We start from the raw sequence: 22328 nt of genomic DNA, 5'->3' as shown, positions 1-22328 counted from the left end.
GAGATGTCTTCAGACAGCGCTGGGTCTTGGCTTTTAAACAGAGCTGTGTACCACCCCCTAGAGTTGGTAATGACTAGCCATATGTTCGAGGGGAACCTTTACTTTACAGTTTGCCAAAGCAATCAGAGGGCACGAAACCACATGCCTTATAATTTATTTATAATTTATTATTAATAAGATTTATAGGCCGCTCAATCCCAAGGGACTCTGGGGCGGCTTACAAAAAGAGAAAAAAAGAAATAATGAAAAAATAAAAAAGACAGATTTAAAATCACCACACATACATTTGTTCTGATCGGGGCTGGACCTCAACAGTGAGGTCAACAGCCCAGGCCTGCCGGAATAGCCAGGTTTTTAACAGCTTTTCTGAAGGCCATGAGAGTGGATAAGGTCCGGATCTCTGGGGTAGCTCATTCCAAAGGGTCAGAGCAGCCACAGAGAAGGCTCTCCTCCAGGGAGCCACCAGCCGACATTGTCTGGCTGACGGCATCTGAAGGAGGCCCACCCTGTGGGATCTCACCGGCCGCTGGGAGGTATGTGGAGTAGGCGGTCTCGCAGGTATGCTGGCCCTAAGCCATGTAGGGCTTTAAAGGTAATAACCAACACCCTTGAATTGCATCGAAGACCAATAGGTAGCCAGTGCAGATCACGGAGGATAGGTGTAACGTGGGTGTACCTAGGTACACCCAGTATCGCTAGTGCGGCTGCATCTGGACTAGCTGCAGTCTCCGAACACTTTTCAAGGGTAGCCCCATGTAGAGCACATTGCAGTAATCCAGACTTGAGGTGACCAGGGCGTGAGTGACCATTTGAAGTGCCTCCCAATCCAAGTAGGGCCGCAATTGATTGCACCAGGTGAACCTGGGCAAAGGCCCCCCTGGTCACAGCGACAAATGGTGCTCCAGTGTCAGCTGTGAATCAGGAGGACCCCCAAATTGTGGGCCCTCTCTGAGGGTGTAAGTTTTCACCCCCCAGGATCAAGGATGGACTGTGTAGGCTATCCTTCGGGGGCAACATCCACAGCCACTCAGTCTTGTCGGATTGAGTACGAGTTTGTTTACCCCCATCCAGATCCTGACGCTTCCAGGCATCGGCACATAATGCTAATAAATGAAACCAAAGGCAATTGTAGAGAATTGTTGGTTAGAAATACTTCTGGCAATGTCAGAAACAAACAGCCTGAGATCAGACTAGTCTATTAAGTAACAAGGAGCAAGCTTTAATCATTCCTTCTACTCAAAACTATGAGGGTCTATGCCAATGGGAGAAAAAGAAGCAAAGGTTGGCCCTGGTTTTACTATAAATAGGGCTTGCATTTTATACTTGGCAATCACTGTGATTCTTATTAACAGTTCTAATTTTCACAATAAATTACTTAACAAGATCTGCTTCTCTGAATCATTGCCTGTGCAGTTTACATTTCTGGTTTCATCTAAGAGAAGCCTGACATCCTTCATCTCTGAAATTTTCCTAGCAGTAAGCAGAAGGAAGTGATCTTTAAAAAAAACAGCAGATACTGAAGTGTTGAAAATAGTAAATGTATTGAGCAACTGAGTTATTTAGGTCATGCAGTTTAATGCTATTTCTAAGATAGCCTAGGGATGCAGTGGCTCAGTATCTAAGACGCTGAGCTTGTGATCAGAAAGGTCAGCAGTTTGGCGGTTAGAATCCCTAGCATCGCATAATAGAGTGAGCTCCCATTACTTGTACCAGCTTCTGCCAACCTAGCAGTTCAAAGCATGTAAAAATGCAAGTAGAAAAAATAGCAACCACCTTTGGGGGGAAGGTAACAGTGTTCCGTGCACCTTCGGTGTTTAGTCATGCTGGCCACATGACCACAGAGATGTCTTTTGGACAGCATGGCTCTTCGGCTTTGAAACGGAGATGAGCACAACTAGCAGATATGTGTGAGGGGAATCTTTACCTTATCTTAAGATAACTCGTTGTCTTTACAAGAGCTCTGCCTCATCCCAAGAATCAGAATAAAATTCTACTTTATTTTGGATGTTTGAATTATCAGCTTGCACAGAAAAGGTGGATTCTTGGCCATCTTGGCCAGCAAAATGTCTTTGGTTAACTCTGCTTTCTCTGCTGCTTAACTATTTTTAACTCAACCTTTGTGGCTACTGGAAGTAAGTAAACATACGAACGAATGCCCTATTTAAGAAGCACACTATTAAAAGAGTGAGTATAGAACGGAAAACAATCTTTCTAAAAACTATCTTTATTATCTGAATAGTAAGCAAGCCCATTTTACTCTAACCAGTCAAATTCTTGGACTACAATGTAATATAAATTAGGTAAAATGGGCAGCGGTTTCCTCTTTTTAACTTGTTCGAATCACTCTCAATCTGACTTTAATCAGTCCTAATGACCATTTATTTCAACCACAGCAACAGACTGTTGTTTTAAAATAGCTACAAGTTGGAAATCTGCCCAGTCTTTTTTTTCCCAGGTTGTTGCCTACAGTATATCAAACTTCTATGTATTTTCTTCCCTTTTGTTTGTTGGATGACAAAATTAAAGTTTCTGTCAGATTTCCAAAAAAGAGAGAGAGAGATGAAAACGATTTAACTTATTTGTAGAATAACATAGTATCAGTATTAATTTCCTTTATATGTAACAGAATAACAACTGGCCACTTTTTTTAAAAAAAGTTTCCACTTTATATACATGAACTTAACCACTAATATGTTTACAATAGAACCAGTGGCCAATTTTACAATTATTTATTTTGCTTAATTTATACCATATGCTATTTTACATTATTTTACTCATCCTTTCATGTTCAAATCTTGAGGATTAAGGGAAATTAATTCATTTTTAGAATTAAAAATCTTAGTATGGTAAAATATGCCTATGACTTGTGAAGCCAAGGTTAGATGCAGATAAAATCATGATTAGAGTAGACCATCTGAAATTAATGGGGCAAATTAGTCTTGACAAACCTATGTCTAATTCTATTCCAGTGATCGATCTATCTATCTATCTATCTATCTATCTATCTATCTATCTATCTATCTATCTATCTATCTATCTCTATACCTATACCTAACCTAATACATATACATATACACATATACACATATACACATATACACATATACACATATACACATATACACATATACACATATACACATATACACATATACACACTATATACAGACACATATATATCTATACACACACACACGTATGTATGTATGTATGTATGTATGTATGTATGTATGTATGTATGTATATATTGGAGAAAAAGTGAATACTGAAATGTGAATATTGAATAAAATAACAGGAAAACAGATCATATTAGGGGAAAATCTTATAAATGTGCTATAGTACATAATGAAAAGGGAATATTAAAAATGCATATATTTGGAAAAAATCATATGGTTTTTCATGCACACTCTAATTGATGTAGGGCAGAATGAAAATAAGAATGAAAAAATAACAAATCTATCCTACTTCTTCACAAGCATTACATTTTCAGCCAAAAATATAGCTAATAAGGTGACCTGGTTTGGTGTTTTTTAAACTACTTCAGAACTGGAGCACTAAACAAATAATTGGTTTATGCAGAACTTATCAATGGAAAGAAATGGTTCAAAGACCCCAAAAATCTTTTTTCAGATCTTGAAAACATGTCAAGAGCATTTTGTTTATTTGGAGCTCAGTAGTTTTCCACAAAATTGAATTTTAGGAACATTGACCCAAATGAAACATTGCTTAGCAGCATGGGTTTTATGGGAAACTATTTTTAATAATTTTGCAAAGTATAATTACCGTAGATTCAAAATAATCTTGGTTAATGGATTTGATTTGATTTTTATCTTGGCTTTATTAGTTCATAAGTAACTCAAGGAAGTGAGCATGCATAATTATTTATTTACAAGTTCTATTTACAGCTGATAATTTATCCTAGTTCCTTGCAGTCAGTACCCACTAACCCTCTGAGATATTTTGAATGCAGTATCTGCACAGTGTCTCCAGAAAACCAACTTTAATAATGCAGTGATTTAAGATACATAACTATTAAACCTCCCCTTTGGTACCACAAACACACATATGCTTTGTTTCTGTATCACTACAGTGGAATATAATTTATGGCACTATAAAACGTTTTACAACTAAAGCACAATGAAAGCTTAAGAATCCAGTCCTTCTGTAACATAGCAAGGTTTATCTTTTAACATTTAGTTATGGGATGACTCAGATTGACAAGAGCTTCATGCAGATGCATGTTTGTTGACTATGTTGCCACACAGGTGGGTTGTAAATTCCGGCGCTACCAGTTCGCTCTTGCACATGCTCGCGTACACACACAATGCTTTGTGAATGCGCAGAAGCATCCAAGAGGGTGGGCTGAGCTTCCCGCTGCAGCCACTACCAGTTTGCCAGAACCGGGCCGAACTGGGAACAATCCACCTCTGGTGCCACAGATGAAGTTCTACTTTAAAGAAGCTTTCCATTTCCCCTTCCCACTTTCTGTGAAAACCAGTTTAAATATGGTTTTCAGATTCTTACATCGTATTTTAAAATTCTAGAAATTTCTTCGATTTCAAAAGCTGGAACTTTACCTGATTTGTGTGGCCTGTTGAGTTCTTAAGATACATGCCACTCTTGTACATATACAAAACTCTTTTCAAGATGAATGGCCTGTTTCATCTATTCCCCAGCGAAGTTCTCCTATAAGAAGAAAAATGGGGGGAAATGACTTAGAGAAGAAAATAACTCTGCCCTTACAGAAACTCCAGGAAATGTAGAAAGAAAGGCACAAACCTATCATTTTAACTGATTGAGGGAATGAGGGGAAGTAGGCGTGGGGACATCAATGGAGGTTTTAATTTCTCATGTTTACATTTCCACCTTGAAATTCAACCAGAAAGAATGAAACAAAAGCTATCATTTTTATATGGTCTGGTATAAAATGCAAAAGAAAGAAAAAAGGAATAGAATCATTAGGGGGTTGAAAAATGCCATTCAGAATAGGTAAGGTAGCTGAGTGGCAAAGAATAGAAATCTTCATCCTAATCATCAAGAAATTGGAGGTCTTCCAAAGAAATTCAGTACTGAACAGGTAGTCTTCGACTTACAACAGATCATTAGGGACCAAAGTTACAATGGCACTGAAAAAGTGACTTATGACCGTACTTCACACTTACGACCTTTGCAGATTCCCCATGATCATGTGATCAAAATTCAGATGTTTGGCAACTGGTTCTTACTTAAGGCCATTGCTGTGTCCCAAGGTCATGCGATCACTTTTTTCAACCTTCTCACAAGCAAAGTCAATGGGGAAGGGATTCATTGAACAACTGCAGCAAGAAAGGTCGTAAAATGGCTTAACAAATGTTTCACTTAACAACAGAAACTTTGGGCTCAATTGTGGTTGTAAGTTGAGGACTAGGATTCAAGAAATGAAGTATTTCTTCATACAGTGCAAGCCAGGGGCATCTGATGAGTGCAGAATCATGCAGATTTTTTTTTTGTCTGATACAGAAATATTCCTTGTATGTTCTTACCGGTAGCATTGACTATCGCATCGAGCAATGGCTTCAAGGATGAAGGGGCACTGTGAGGCAGGAGATATGTAAAGAAAAACCTACAAAACAATGAACCGTGTTAGGTTTGCAATAGTTTGTTAATCGCTGTTGAGGAACACCAATGAATAATAAATTCCAGTAATGTGCACATTCTTCATGAAGAAAATCTATCCATAAGATCAGTAGGGGTGGACAGCAACTTAAAATGGCACACAATCAATGATTATCACATCTCTGGGAATTGCAAAAAATAAAACCATGTGCTGTACAGGTAGTTGGTGACTTTCGGTGGCAATTAGGATTGAACTTTCCCTTGGTAAGGATACAGTTGTAAAATGTGACTTTTATCTTCATTAAGCAAATTCATGATTTAGAGTAAGGTAACTTCCCTGAGTTCCACAACCAAAGTTGGTGGGGAAGCTGGCAGAAACTTGCAAGTCCCAGGCTTCTTTCTTTACTATTAATTTATTAACTTTTCTATTTTTCTTCAACAAAACAGAATAGAGAGAAATTACAATTTTTCTTGATCTTCACACTCCTGATGATACAATGTAGGATTGCATTTAGGATATTTTTCCAGCCACATCAGTCAGTACATAGTGACCAGTTTTGGTCACCACATTATAAAAGCTTGTTGCAACTCTAGAAAAAGTGCAGAGAAGAGCATAAGTCATGCCAATTCTTATATAGGTTATGCCCAACCTGTGACCAATCCAATTGTACAACATTTTTGTGGCAGGCATTAAGCAAACCCATTGTCTACAATGAATGCTTTTTGCTGGAAATTGGAAATAAACACTCGTTTCCATTAAAACAAAAGTGTAAATCATGGGATCCTACAAACAACCATAAAAGTTGCCAAGTGCCAAAAATGTGTTCACCTGACAGCATCCAGCTGTCAGAATTTTGAATCTAGATTGTAAGTATCTTTTTTTGGATCCATTGAAACTTTGGTTATAAATCAAAAAATATACGGTACGTATTTCGCTGTTCTTTCAGCTTATATACATGTGCATCACCATTACCAAGCTGAGTTCACAGATCAACCAGCTCCTTGTCTATTACTAATCTTAAAATACTAGCCCTGCCCCATAATCAAGAGATGTACTCATCCAGTTCACCCTCTCCACAATGCAGGATCAACTTTGTGGGATCTAGTAACCAAAATCTTTCACAAATGACTGCCCAGCCTATTTTAATCTCTGAAGTATAACTGCTCATATTCCAGGACAGTGTGACTTCCAGGACAGTACAATAACTTGTAACATAAGGCTACTCTTCCTTAATGCCTATTTTCTGGTTTCAATATGTAAACAATAATTTGATTTGTTAAATTATTGGTGTCTATTTGGATCAGTACCTGTATGCATTGTAAAGATTCCTCTTCTCATTCATGCTTTGGCATTTGCCGTCAACAGAACAAGGAAGAGTGAAATTTCTTGCTGGAAATTCCATGAAACAATCTCTGTTGCTAGTGCAGAAGGTTTCCTCATTGCTGGCATCATCCAGATCTGTCACTTTGAGCTCTCCATCCACAATCACAAATTGTCGAGGTCGGAAATCCATAGAGTTACAGAGCCAAGAGGAGAATGGGCCAGGTAATGCAGAAGCTGAACTAAGCTGAAGCATATCTGAAATCAGAAAAGCCAAGTTGTCACACATGGCTTTTGTAACAGAACAATCCTAATAATATCTGTTATTGTTAGAGACCATGGAAATTGACAATAAGCCTTCAGCTTTCTTCATTATTAGAAACAGATTCAGCAACTATGAATGCCAAGTGTGCAACTGGAAAGTTTGCTCAATAATTTTTCTTGGTCCTTGGCATACAAATCTGGCTCTCTGATGTCCCGGGTGGAAAATGAAGTTAACATCACACATGCACAACAGAGGTGGGTTCCTACCGGTTTGGCCTGGTTCGAGTGAACAGGTAATGGTGTGCTGGCCTGGGACCGCAGAACTGACAGTAACCCAGGCTGGCCATGCCTCCGAACCAGTTCTCCAGTCACCATAGTCACCGCCACCATCTTGTTTTGGAATTCTGAACATGCACAGAACAATTTTTACTGAAATGTGCATGTGCATGCAGCACACATCCAGTGCACATGAGCAAACTGTCAGTAACGCCGGCTAAAATCCACCCATGATGCACAAATTTCTTAGAAACCAATTTCACCCAATGTTCCAGCATGATCTTGCAAGATACGTTTCAAAGTCCACCTCCAGACTGCCTCCAGATAGCTCTGGCACATGGTGCAGCCACACAATTCCATCATATGAGAGTCTATTTGGGAAACAATGTGGCATACAGAGTTGTTAAGTGAGTTTTGTCCCATTTTATGATACTTGCCACATTTAGCAATAGCAATAGCAGTAGACTTATATACCGCTTCATAGGCCTTTCAGGCCTCTCTAAGCGGTTTACAGAGAGTCAGCATATTGCCCCCAACAATCTGGGTCCTCATTTTACCCACCTCGGAAGGATGGAAGGCTGAGTCAACCCTGAGCCGGTGAGATTTGAACCGCTGACCTGCTGATCTAGCAGTAGCCTGCAGTGCTGCATTTAACCACTGCACCACCTTGGCTCTTGTTAAGTGAATCACTGTAGTTGATAAGTTAGTAACGTGGTTGTTAAGTTAATCTTATTTCCCCATTGATGTTGCTTGTTGGAAGATCACAAAAGATGATCATATGACTCTGAGACACTGCCATCATAAATATGAACCAGTTGCCAAGCGTCTGAATTTTGGTCATGTGGCTATGGGGATGCTGCAACGGTTGTAAGTGTGAAAACAGTCATAGGTCACTTCTTAATGTGCCGTTGGAAACAAACTGTTGTAAGTTGAGGACTACCTATACATTCAATGAGACCCAATGCCAGCCCATGACACCTGAAACAGCTTTGAAGTCTTGGTCAGTAATTAATGATATCATCATGCAAATGCCATACTTATTCAGATATGTAACCTGTAAATTATTTGTATGACATTATCACACATGTCATCATTTTCCTCTTTCTCCCACTGCAAATAATCATGGTGTCAGTACCCTGGCATAGTCTACAAGTTTTGTCACTTCCCACTTACCTTACAGTAACTTGGAATTAGTACAATGATGCCTTGGTACTCAACTGCTTTGGAACTCATCGAGTTCATCAACAAATTTTGACGTGAAAATTTTATCCCAATAGTCATTGTTTGTTTACTACTCAACACACAAGCTAGAATCTGTTGGTGTCAGCTGCTTTGTGGCTCACTACATTATGCCTTATGAGAAAAAACTGTTTGGTAGTCATCATTTTTGGTACTCATCATCTCCCAGAACCAATTAAAGATGAGTATCGAGGTACCATTGTAATAATATTTTCCCCAGGGATCCCCTCTTCATTTTGTTTTAGTTTTTTTTATCAGTCTCTGAGTCTGTCCTAATAGTTTTTAGGGATTCAACTCCAGTATTCCTAACCAAAATGGTATTTATGCAGAGAGCTCCAGTCCCGATACAGCTGAAAAGTGCCAGGTAGCAGAACTGATATCTTCACATAATGAAACAAATACAATGTTTAAAAGTTATGATATTTATGTAGCTGCTTACGAGGCACATCTACATTATATTAAAGTAACTGAAATATATTTACAATTGCCAAGTCGTGTCACAACATTTGAGCACCCCTAATGTTTGGAAATTGAAAGTTGAAAATTTGAGCCTTTAGTGAATGGCTGTAATTGGGATCAGCAATTCTGTCACTAAGTGCCATGGCTGTAAAGTGTGTGTGTGTGTGTGTGTGTGTGTGTGTGTGTGTGTGTAAATCATATGAGTGTGCCAACTCACAATAGCAGTTACAGCAGTTGCAATCATTAAGTGAATAGCATGCAGTTGCTCAGCTCAACATCACCTAGTTGCAACTTCATAATTCCTGCTTGCTTCCCCTCTTTTGCTTGTGAAGATTGCAAATGGAATCACGTGACTGCAGAACGCCACAACTATTACAGAAGTGTGCCGGTTGATAAAAATGTAAATTATGATCAGGTGACCATGGGGTCAGTGCAACTGCACAATTACAGGTACTTGTCGACTTACAACGGTTCATTTGTGACCATTCAATGTTATAATGGCACTAAAAATGGAGTTATGACTGTTTTTCACATTTATAACCATTTCAGAATCCTCATGATATGTGGTCAAAATTCAGACACCTACAACTGACTCATATACATGATGGTTGCAATGTCACAGTGTCATATGATCACATTTTGTGACCTTCTGAGAAGCAAAGTCAATGGGAAATAAGATTCACTTAACAACCACGTTACTAACGTCAACTGCCAGTGATTCGCCTAACGTCTGTGGCAAGTAAGGTCATAAAATGGATCAAAACTCACTTAATAACTGTCTCACTAAGCAACAGAAATTTTGGGCTCAGTGTGGTTGTAAGTTGAGGTCTACCTTTACAAGGATCGATCATAAGTCTCTTCATTCAATACCATCATAACTCTGAAAGGTAGCTGGCTGCGTAGTCTCCAAGCAAGGACTACCTATATTCATTTTGTGCATATCAAAACAGAGCCATTAGACCTTTGTAATTGTACTTACGTGAAACCTGTCCTCCCATGAAGTCTGCAAAAGCTGTATCATCTCCAATGGTGAACCTAGTTCGTGATAGCAGTCAAGGTGTCTGAGATGTCATTGCTGTCTTGGTAACAATATCCATGAAGCTGCAAAGGCAGACATAGGAAATGTGATTTATAAACCCATTTATTGTATGGAGTTCTCCATCATCCCATTATCTACTGACCTCACACAGTGATACGGTTGAAACCTGGACAAAAACCTTACTGTGCAGAGAGAATTGGCATATTTAGAAACAGAACAAGAGTTAGCCTACAAAATAAAATGCTTCTATGCAGGAGACTGTTCACCAAGATAGATAAGCAGGTAATAAAAAGTAAAGGTTCCGTCAAATTGAATTCACCTCCTGGGTAACTATATGGTCATGTCTCCAGATTTTTCTTGGCAGCAGCACAGAAGTAATTTGCTCTTCTTTTTTGCAGGTTCCACACACAGAGACACACACAGTTTTACAGACAAGCCTACAATTTCACCATTTCTGTATATGTAGCTCCTTTTCTCTCTGTTTAGAAAAATTTGTAAAAACGCTGTCTTTTGCCAGGCTTTCCATTATAATTAATTGATTTTAGTATCAATTTTAATTAAGCTTTAAGTTTTTATACTCTATGCTTTCGCTTTGTTAGCTTTCCTTGAGAATCAACTGAATTTTTTGCAAAACAGAACTACAAGAGCCACAGAATTCCTGGATAGAAGTCCCCTTAAGCTGGAAATTATTTATTATTATTATATTATTATTATTATTTATTAAATTATTATTTAAATTATAAAAACTGAAAAAAGGGCCTAAATGGGATGACATCGAGTTGGGGCGGGGGGGGCATGGCCACCCACAATTTACGCTACCAGTTCAGGGAACCGGTCCAAATTGGTAGAATACCACCTCTGACTGGTAGTCCTTGACTTGTTTAACAACTGTTTGAAATTACAATGGCACTGAAAAGATAGTGACTAACAACCAGTCCTTACACTTAGAACTGTCATAGCATACCCTATGTGATCAAATTTTGGGTGCTTAGCAATTAGCATGTATTTACAATGGTTGTGATCAACATTTACAACTTTCCCAGCTGGGTTCTGGCAAGGCAAAATCAATGGGGGGAGGAGTCAGCTTTGCTTAATAGCCACACGATTCATTAACAGCTGCAGTGATTTGCTTAAAAACCATTGGCAAAAAAGATTGCAAATCAGGTGCGGCTCACTTAACAACTGCCTTGCCTAACAATGGAAATTATGGTCTTAATTGTGGTCGTACATCAAGGAGTACCTGTAGATAATTTGGCATGAAACAGGTACTTTCAGATTATATAGTTTGTACTTTCAGTCTATATAGTTTGATTTCTGAAACAGAGAAATGAAAAATGTCAGGTGGTTATTCAGTTGAAGGGCAGAAATAAGATCGAAGATGATGGGGATGTCAAGTAAATGTGAGAAGTGAGAATTCTATTGAGGATTGTGTTGTCATCTGCCTGTAATTATTACTATTGTGGGAAAAGCCAAGACAAAGAACAAATGAGTACAGGAATTTCCAAGCTGTACAACAGCAAATACTATGATTTTAAAGGAAGTTTGACAAAATCCAACATCAGATTTCTTCCTTAAGATGCAGAACTTTGACAGAGCTATGCGATCCTTTAGACATTTAGAAGGAACCAGAGTCACATTCCAAAAAGTGCTCCTGCCAGCAGAATCCACATTTGAATTTAATTGAGATCAGATTGATTAAATGCTGGTCTCCATGGATTGAACAGTGTTCCTCCTTTGTAACATCAAAAATATATAATTCAGCTACCAGTTTTAACAGTGCTCTGGGCAACTTTCCACTAACTGGATTAACTTTCCCGCCTAGGACAAATGAGAAACTGTCATACTGCAATATTCCTAAAGCTTAAAAAACTTTGAATATATTTGGATTTCATTTACTACTTATCATTAGGGGAGATGTGGATGTTCCACTTTGTAAAGAAAATGCAGCAACATAATTAAATTCTTAAATCATATCACATTGAGTTTTGATGCCACCCCATGGGGGGTGGTTTGAGGGGACCAGAGACACGGGAGAGGGTCGGAGTATTACGGTCGTAACAGGGAGGGGCAGATATGGCGGGGACTTTAGGGCAGGCCATTACCGGGGAAGGAGGGTTCGCTACATTACAGAGATCCCTCCTTCCGGCCCTATGAGTCCCACTCCGAGACCAGATGGCGCAAGTAGTCAGGACCCTGGACTCAGGGCTGCTGTCGCTAAATGCCAGGTCTGTGGTACATAAAGCTCCTCTCATCCGGGGACTTAATTTTAGATGAGAGGGCAGACCTGGCATGTATTACTGAAACCTGGCTGGGCCCAGAGGGAGGAGTCCCCCTTGTAGAGCTGTGCCCAGAAGGATTTCAGGTGCTGCACCAGCCGAGAGCCCAGGGAAGGGGTGGGGGTGGGCCATTGTTATCCGGGAGTCGTTAGCTCCTCGTAGGGTCCCTGCTCCGGAGCTTGTCGGGTGTGAGTCTCTGCTGATAAAGTTGGACCTCAAGGGTCAAGTGGGTCTGCTGTTAACGTACCTGCCTCCCAACAGCGTTGCAGCAGCCTCCCCTCGCTCCTCGAGTCAGTAGCCGAGCTGGCAATTGAGTTCCCTAGGTTGATGGTCCTGGGGGACTTTAATTTGCCGTCGCTCGGTGAAAACTCTGATGGGGCGCAGGAGTTCATGGCTTCCATGACAGCCATGGCTTGACCCAAGTAATCCGGGGGCCCAACCCATTCGGCGGGTCACATGCTCGACCTCGTATTCCTCTCGGAGCAGTGGATTTGTGATCTTGTCTGAGGGGTAACGACATCATACCCCTGTCGTGGTCAGACCACTGCCTACTGAGGCTTGACTTCCGGAGACCAAACCCCCACTGTAGGGAGGAGGAACCGACCAGGTGGTTCCGCCCCAGGCGACTTATGGAGCCGTTAAGGTTCCAGACGGAGCTTGGTGTCATTCCTGATACTCTCGCCCACAGTCCGGTAGAGACTCTGGTTGCTGCTTGGCACTCGGCAGCATCGGAGGCCCTCGACCGGATTGCGCCACTACAGCCCCTCCGAGGCGGCGGATCCCGGAGACCTCCTTGGTTCACCGAGGAACTCCGGGAGATGAAGCGCCGGAGGAGATGCCTAGAGCACCGATGGAGGTCCAATAAGTCCGAATCGAACTGAGCAATGGTAACCACCAGCACCAAGAATACACCAGGGCACTTAGGCAGTGAAAAGATCTTATATAGCCACCTTGGTTGCGTCCGCTGAGTCCCGCCCCAGCCGCCCTGTTTAGGATAACCCGCTCCCTACTAAATAAGGGAAGCGAGGGAACCCTTGCAGGGCAGAGCTGAGGATTATGCCCAATTCTTAGCGGACAAAATTGCTCGGTTTCGGTCGGACTTGGACTCTATCTCTGCAGTTCCAGCCGAGGCACAAGAGGATGAAGTAGACCACCTCTGGGTTGAGTTTCAGGATGTTGCCCCCGGGGATGTGGACAAGGCCATGAGGGCTGTAAGTGCCTCCACCTGTGTACTGGATCCGTGTCCCTCATGGCTGGTTACTAACAGCAGTGAGGTGACACGAGGCTGGATCCAGGCGGTTGTTACCGCCCCCCTCTCTTCGGGAGGGGAACTTCCCCGCCGCGTTAAAAGCGGCGGTGGTGAGACCCCTCCTGAAGAAGCCATCTCTGGATCCAGCTGTTCTTAATACTATCGCCCAGTCTCCAACCTTCCCTTTCTTGGGAAGGTTGTTGAGAAGGTGGTGGCCTTCCAGCTCCAGCGGTCCTTGGAGGAAGCAAGCTATCTTGACCCCTTCCAGTCAGGCTTCAGACCCGGTTACAGCACAGAACCCGCTTTGGTCGCATTGACCGATGATCTTTGGAGAGCCAGAGATGGAGGACATCCCTCCATCCTGGTTCTCCTTGACCTCTCAGCGGCTTTCGATACCATCGACCATGGTATCCTTCTGCGACGACTGCGGGAGGTGGAGTGGGAGGCACCGTGTTGCGGTGGTTCTCCTCCTACCTCTCGGACAGGTCGCAGTCGGTGTTAGTGGGGGGGCAGAGATCGACCCCTAGGCCCCTAACATATGGGGTGCCTCAGGGTTCGGTCTTATCCCCCCTACTATTCAACATCTACATGAAACCGCTGGGAGAGATCATCCGCAGGCACGGGATAAGATACCATCAATATGGACTTCCTGGGAGGAGCCTACTGGTGGAAGCAGCAAAAAATCAGCTGCCTCCGAATTCCTGGCTACGTACCTGATTAGAGGATCTTCCATCTGACGTCTTATCAGGTTTTCTTATCCTTCAGGCAAGAGGGAAAGAAGAAACTGTTTTGCTGGCAAATGCTCTTCGATTTTTGCAGCTTTTGTGCTTGCAAGGAAAGGGGGGCTAGCCCAGGCAGAACGGCTGTCCGTGCTGGGAACTTCCAACTGCCTTGTGCAGGACAAAGTAGTCTCTCCCACTCTGCTCTAAGTTTTGTTTGATTTATCTTATCACGAGCGAATCCGTTACTGCGAGGACATAATTGCTTATCAATATTTTAGCTCTTCTCTTTTTCTCCTCCGAAAATTATTTACTCAGAGGCTTTTAAAATGGCGCCGAGCAGGCTGGTTTCTCCGGTAATAACGAACACTTTTGCTAATTCTCACAAGACTTCAAAAGAATTCAAAACAAAAGAGATAGCGTATCACATGTTTTGGTTTCACAATAGAAGAATTTTACTCCTTCATTAACTTGGCTATTTGGAAGTTAAATGGTGATGAATCTGTTGAACGGTTTTGTTACAATGTTTACTCACTGAAACTTTTGCCAAGCCTTAATTTCAAATAAAAGCCTCTTTACTTAAAGCTGCATATTTAGGCAATAGAGTTTTATTAACTGCAGGCAGACAAATTTTGAAATGGCCTCAAAACCAAATATTAACTTGAAGACGTCACCCTCTACTTTCAGGGGCACATCCTCAGTGCCTGTACAAAGCTGCAGCCTCCGCTTCCTACGCCCCCTGCTGGGGATGTGTTAACGAAAGAATTTTTTCTGAGTAATCTAAGCGAGGCTTTTAATGCACAGACAATTAAATGGAAGATAAATTTAGAGATAATAGAGAGGAGAGAAAAGAGGAAATAAAAGAAATGAAAGAAGAAAATTAAAAGTGAAATTAAAAGTGAAATAAAAGGACTTAAACAGGAGTTTGTATGAGAAATTTGAGGCTAAGGTTGATAAATTAGAGACGACATGCTGAGTCTTGTAACTGTATTAACAGAACATATTTCTGGAGTGGAAGATACTCTAGAGGTTCTTAATGATGCCAATGCTAACTTGACATTGAAAACAGAGGTGGTGGAACAAAAAGTGGGAAAATGCTGAAAAGAAATTATTATGATACAGTACCGACAAATGGAGTTCGCATTAAGAGTAAGGGGGGCTGCGTGAGGAGAAACAGGAGAAACCTGAAACAGATCCTATCGGAAGCTTTTGACCGCCTGATGGGAAGACCAGGGACCAACCAAGGCTGGCAAATGACAAAGCTTACCGCGTTAACTCCTGGCTGGCAAAGCAGAAGCAGCTTCCTCGAGATATCGTTATATATTTTACTACAAGAGAGTTCAGAAATATGGTACTGCAAGCGTCTTATAACACTAAGCTTCAAATTGGCGGTCAAGACCTGGCTGTTTTGAAAGAGATACCACCTCAAATGTTAAGAGCCAGAAGAGACTACGCTTTTTTGGTCGAAGAACTCAGAAATCGTCAGATACAGTATAGATGGGATGCACCATTTGGCATCATATTACATTTGATAAGCAAAGGTACCGCCTCAACTCTGTATGGAAAGCCCGAGATTTTATTATAATATATTGAAGGCCGGACACCCTGCACCATCTGGACCTAGAGAAAGACCACAAGAAGGACAGGATAGACAGCAAACTACACAACCACCAGACAAGATGGAGCATCTCTCTTCTCTAGAAGTGCAAGGTGCTATGGAACCAAGACCTAGCCGCATGACTACTAGACGTATGGAGAAACAAGCTAAGAGGCAACAGCATCAACAATCATCGGCCATCGATCAAGGAACTACAACAACAAATCTGGAAGCAGTGGGAGGAGCTAGACCTAAGGTTAAACAGGCCGTGCAGGAAGCTCTAAAATGCTTCAACCAACCAAGATGACAACTAAGATTTTAACATGGAATGTCAACGGACTGAACTCTCCACAGAAGAGGAAGAAAATATTTCATTATCTTAAACAGTTTAAGAACGATGTATTTGTTTGCAAGAAACTCATATCAAGTCAACTGATCAAAAATATTTGATCAACTCAAAACTTGGTCAACATTTTGCAGCTTCTGCTATGGAAAGAAGAATGGTATAGTTGTATACTTAAGAAAAGATATGAAAGCTGAATTAATAGAAGCAGATCCCTTCGGAAGATATATTGCTTTAGACTTAATCTTAGAAGGGAAAAAGACATTACCTTTTGGGAATTTATGCTCCCAATCAACAGCAAGATAGATTCTATAGAAATCTTCATGCTAAATTAGTACAGTGGGACTATAGTTCCTGTATACTATGGGTGACTGGAATGGAGTGATAGATACTAAGAGAGATAAGAAGATTTCCCGCCTAAATACCAAGATGCGAGCAAAGTTACCCAAATCTTTCTTTGACATTATGGATGATTTTGAATTGAGAGATATCTGGCGAGAAAGAATGCAGAGGAATATGACTTCACTTTCTTCTCGGACAGGCATCAATCCCTTTCAAGGATCGATTTTATTCTAACCACTAATGATTTGCTTCCTAGGGTCAAGAAAACAAAGATTGCAGCTAGAGTCCTTTCGGACCATAACCCAGTTTGGATGGAGTTGGAAGGGTAGTGCAGGCAAGAAGGTCTTGGAGACTGAATGAAAATTATTTAGATATGAAAACTATATTAATGATTGTAAAAAATTACTATCTGAATATTTTGTTTTGAATATGAATAAGGGTACATCTATGGAATTTGTATGGGATGCAAGCAAAGCGTATATGAGAGGAGTTTTGATGAATATAAATAAAACACATAGAAATAAGCAAGGGCTAAAACGAACAGAACTGGAAGAGGAAATTAAGAGAAAAGAGCTGGAGTTAACAAGGAAACAGACGATACAAAGGTTAAGGAAGCTATTAACATATTAAAATCTCAATTTGACATGTTGATCTCTGACCAGGTAGCTACTAATTTATTATATGCAAAACACAATACTTTTTGTAATGCAAACAAACCTGGCAGATGGTTAGCTTATCAGATTAGGAAAAAAAGGAAACTCGAAATATATCTAAACTGATTTACAGAGGGAAGGAGGTGTTCCAACAGGAAGAGATTCAAAAGGCTTTCTGGGAATTTTTACAGAACTGTATAAAGGGGATAAAATTAATGGTTTAGGACATAGACAAATATTTAGACAAGGAGAAAATACCTTCAGTTAGAGAAGAACACAGGCAAAATTGAATCAACCAATAACCTCGGGGGAAATCCTGCAGGTAATTAAGCAATTAAAGCCAGGGAAAGCACCAGGTACAGATGGCTTGACAGCGGTTTACTACAAAAATTTACAGTTAGAAATGGTAGAACCTCTTAGAGAATTATTTAATATGATTCAAACGGAAGGTAAAGTCCCTCCATCTTGGAAGACAGCGTTTATATCTTTGATACCCAAAGAAGATCAAGATACTACTCAACCCAAAAATTATAGACCCATTTCATTACTGAATGTAGATTATAAAATTTTTACTAAAATATTAGCAAATAGGTTAATGTTGGTCATTCACAATTGATACATACGGACCAAACAGGTTTTATACAAGGGAGACAGATGAAAAGTAATGTCAGATTAATTATTAATGCATTAGAATATTTGGGAAAGAACAACCAGATCCCTGCTGCGTTTATATTTTTGGATGCTGAGAAGGCCTTTGATCGAGTTAACTGGCAATTTTCTGCTGAAGATATTGCAAAAAATGCAGATAGGAGATAATTTTTTACAGTCAATTAAAGCAATATACCAACAGCAAACAGCACAAATCATAGTCAATGGAAGTTTAACAGACTCTTTTCAAATTGGAAAAGGTACAAGACAGGGTTGTCCTTTGTCCCCATTATTGTTTATTATAACTTTGGAAGTATTGTTGAATAAAATACGGGGCTTGGATGGTTTAAAAGGGATCAAGATTAGGCAGCAAGAATATAGAGTCCGCGCTTTTGCGGATGATTTGGTCATAATATTGGAACAACCGCAGGAATCCAGTATGGTTTTAATGAATACGATTAATCAATATGGTCAAGTGTCTGGCTTTAAATAAACTTAGGAAAAACCAAAATATTAGCTATAAATATGAATATTAAACAAAAGGAAGAATTAGGAGTGATGCTAGGATGTGAGGTAGTTAAAAAAGTCAAATATCTGGAGTTAACATTTTAACTTCAAATGGGAAATTATATAAGCATAATTATGAACCACTTTGGCATAGCATACAGACAGAGATGAAAAAATGGGAGAAATTGCACTTATCTTTGCTGGGCAGGATAGCGGCAGTGAAAATGAACATTTTACCAAAATTTTTATTTCTTTTCCAAATGTTACCTATACTTAAAAAGATGCGAACCTTTTAGAATGGCAGAAGGGTATCAACAAATTTGTGTGGGCAGGAAAGAAGCCGAGGGTAAGATGAAAATAATGCAAGATGTACGTGAGAGAGGAGGATTGAAACTACCTAATTTAAAACTATATTATGATGCAGTGGCATTATCTGTAATTAGTGATTGGATTCATTTAACCAATGATAGAATATTGAACATTGAGGGACACGATCTGGTATTTGGTTGGCATGCTTACCTGTTATTCAACAAAAATTGGATAAGAACTTTAAAAGTCATATTTTGAGAAATGCTTTATTGCGGGTTTGGAAGAAATACCAATATAAATTAAATGACAAGATACCCATGTGGGCAATTCCTAGACATGCAATTGAAAATATGAATACAGCACAAAAACAGGATAGATTTACTTACAGACAGCTTCTTACCTCGGAAAGGGGGGTATTACAATTAAAATCTTTAGAGGTATTAAAAGAGGAGAAGGTAGTTCAAACATGGTTCCAGTATGGGCAATTACAGGCTAGGTGGAAAATAGATCAAAAAATTGGCTTTATTCAAGTTGAGGATAATCTGTTTAAACAAATAAGAGATCAAAGCTTAATGCATATAAAGAGGATATATAATGTATTAATACAGATGGATTCGGAAACAGAATTAGTTAAAGATTGTATGATAAAATGGGCTCAAAATATTGAGGAACCAATAATGTTGGATACATGGGAAAGAATTTGGGTAAGAAATGTGAAATTTACACAAGCTCAAAATCTGAGAGAAAATTTTTACAAGATGTTTTATAGATGGCATTTAGATCCTAAAAAGTTGGCTTCTATGTATCCGAATGTACAGCCTAAATGTTGGAGGTGTGGTTCTCTCGATGCTACATATTATCATATATGGTGGACCTGTCAAAAGGTTAAGGCATTTTGGATAAAAATATGGTGGGTCATGCAAAATGTTTTTAAAAAAAGGATAAAGTTTATTCCTCAGTTATTTTTACTAGGTATATGTACTGATTTTACAGTGGTAGAGACCAATTTGATTCTGCACCTGATAACTGCAGCAAGACTGTTGGTGGCGCAATATTGGAAGAAGGAAGACTTGCCTACAATCCAAGAATGGACATTGAAAGTAACAAACTTAGCTGAAATGGCTAAAATATCGGCATATCTTAAAGATCATTCAAATGAGAGATATAAACGAGACTGGAAAAAATGGATTGACTATATACAAAATAAATACGGGACTAAGAAATTCCAGTTAGCCTATGCTTAAGATCAGAAATGATTTAAACTGTTAAAAGTTAGTTCAGTAAGAAGAAGCTAAGTTCAATCTAGAATGTCATTAATTTCTTTATTTCTTTTTTCTCAATAGATTTTAGACTGTGTTAGTTAAAAATCCATACCGTGTACGGGTTCTGGGAAGTCGGGGGGGGAAGGAGGAGGGGGGATGGGGGGGGTGGAGGGAGGGAGGGGTACACACAACAAAAAAAATTGTATTTCAATGTCTTAATGATTGACAAATGATGATATATTTGTGTTTGTTTTTTTTTTAAAGAAAAATAAAAAAGTTCTCTTAAAAAAAAAAAAAAAAAAAAGATACCATCAATATGCGGACGATACCCAGTTGTATCTGTCCGCCCCGTGCCAACTCAATGAAGCGGCAGACGTGATGAACCGAGGCCTTGAGGCCGTTATGGACTGGATGAGGGCTAACAAGCTTGTACTCAACCCAGAAAGACCGAGTGGCTGTTGTGCTTCCCTCCCAAAGATTCGACCAATATTCCATCACTCAGGCTGGGGGGTCAAATTTTACACCCCTCAGAGAGGGTTCGCAACTTGGGAGTCCTCCTGGACCCACAGCTATCCTTTGACCACCACCTGACGGCTGTGACCAGGGGGGCATTTGCCCAGGTTCGCCTGGTGCGCCAGTTGCGACCCTACCTGAATCGGGAGGCTCTCACAACAGTCACTCGGGCCCTTGTGACCTCTAGGCTGGAATACTGCAATGTGCTCTACATGGGGCTGCCCTCGAAGAGCATCCGGTGACTTCAGCTAGTCCAGAACGCAGCCGCGCGAGTGATTGTGGGTGCACCTCGGTTCACCCACATAACACCTATCTTCCGCGAGCTGCGCTGGCTACCTGTCGACCTCCGGGTGCACTTCAAGGTGCTATTAGTCACCCATAAAGCCCTTCATGGTAGTGGATCTGCGTACTTGAGAGACCGCCTTCTGCCAATTACCTCCCTGCGACCAATTAGATCTCATAGATTGGGCCTCCTCCGAATTCCATCTGCCAGCCAGTGCCGGCTGGCAACTACAAGGAGGAGGGCCTTTTCAGTAGTAGCTCCAACCCTTTGGAACGAGCTCCCCGTGGAGATTCGTACTCTCACCACCGTCCAGGCCTTCCGCATAGCCCTTAAGACCTGGCTAGCCCGTCAGGCCTGGGGACAAAGATAGCCGCCCCTCCCGAATGATGAATGAATGTTGCCTATTATTTTACTTATGTGTGTCTACGTTATTGTTTGTATTCCCCTTCCTGATTTTATGTGAGCCGCCCTGAGTCCCCTCAGGGAAAGGGCGGCCTATAAATGTTAATAAACTAAACTAAACTAAGTCTAGCCAGGAATTACTGAGGCAGTGGTGCTATGTCCAACCTTAATTGCTTTAGGAAAAGTCATCTTGATTTAAGCGTGTTGAAATCCACACATTGGACATGAATTAATTTTAACAAAGATCAAATTATTGACTTCTTACGGAAGAAATATAAAGTTGAGAAAGTAAGGGGAATTATATCAGCAGTGTAATTTGATAAGTGATTATGTACAACTCCAATTATGTTGATCACCTCACTATTTATTAGGTTGTGTATAATTTAGCATAGACCCTATTTGAGCAAACCAAGAGGAAAGGTCACCATCTGAAAATACATGATAACTCATCTCTATTATGTGCACCCTGTGGAATGGAAGTAGTGTCCAGAAAAATAGAGCTTAGATGATGTGTGTAAATAAATAACATTATTTATCACACATTGCAATTTTCACTGATTGGAGTTTCCTCCAAAGAATTCTTGTAATGGTTAGTGTAGAATTCAGAGTTAGATCCCCTTAGCTCTCCTTACCAAATTATACCTTCCTTTGTTCTCAAGTGAAACATGGACTGACTACTAAATCAGTTTAAGTCTACTTTTTAGATAGACATGCTCTCTACATTCTAAAACCTCTCCACACATAAAACCGTCTTACATTGTAAATGTCAGTAGCCTGGAAACAGTACCGAAATTAGTAGCAATTGATTCCATAACAGGCCTTTCCGGGGAGTATTCCTAAGGAAAATAGATGAGGTTGCAAATCATCAGTTCCTATTAAAGAAGCAGCAACTGGGAACAGAGTTTTTAGGAGTGATTTATATGATGCATATGTCAGAATAGACAAATTAGCCTGGATTATTTCTCATGAAGGACAGTTTTCAAAGTGAGTAAGGATGGTGGAGGGGGTTTTTTTTAGCCAACATCATTGTGT

General features: G+C 40.3%; 1 protein-coding gene across 1 annotated transcript in view; it reads right to left on the bottom strand.

Annotated features, from left to right (window-relative positions):
• Nucleotides 1-22328, bottom strand: part of PKDCC (protein kinase domain containing, cytoplasmic) — a 48152-nt gene that overhangs the window by 13129 nt on the left and 12695 nt on the right. Inside the window, 7 exon segments of the mRNA XM_032215813.1 lie at nt 4592-4655; nt 4658-4686; nt 5523-5602; nt 6904-7108; nt 7111-7174; nt 10134-10198; nt 10201-10255. Of these exon segments, the coding sequence (XP_032071704.1) occupies nt 4592-4655; nt 4658-4686; nt 5523-5602; nt 6904-7108; nt 7111-7174; nt 10134-10198; nt 10201-10255 (562 nt within the window).

Source organism: Thamnophis elegans, chromosome 4 (genome assembly GCF_009769535.1).
Source record: "Thamnophis elegans isolate rThaEle1 chromosome 4, rThaEle1.pri, whole genome shotgun sequence".
In the NCBI taxonomy this organism is placed as follows: Eukaryota; Metazoa; Chordata; class Lepidosauria; order Squamata; family Colubridae; genus Thamnophis; species Thamnophis elegans.
Note: the sequence above shows the minus strand (reverse complement) of the source record. Positions and strands in the feature narration are given on the sequence as shown.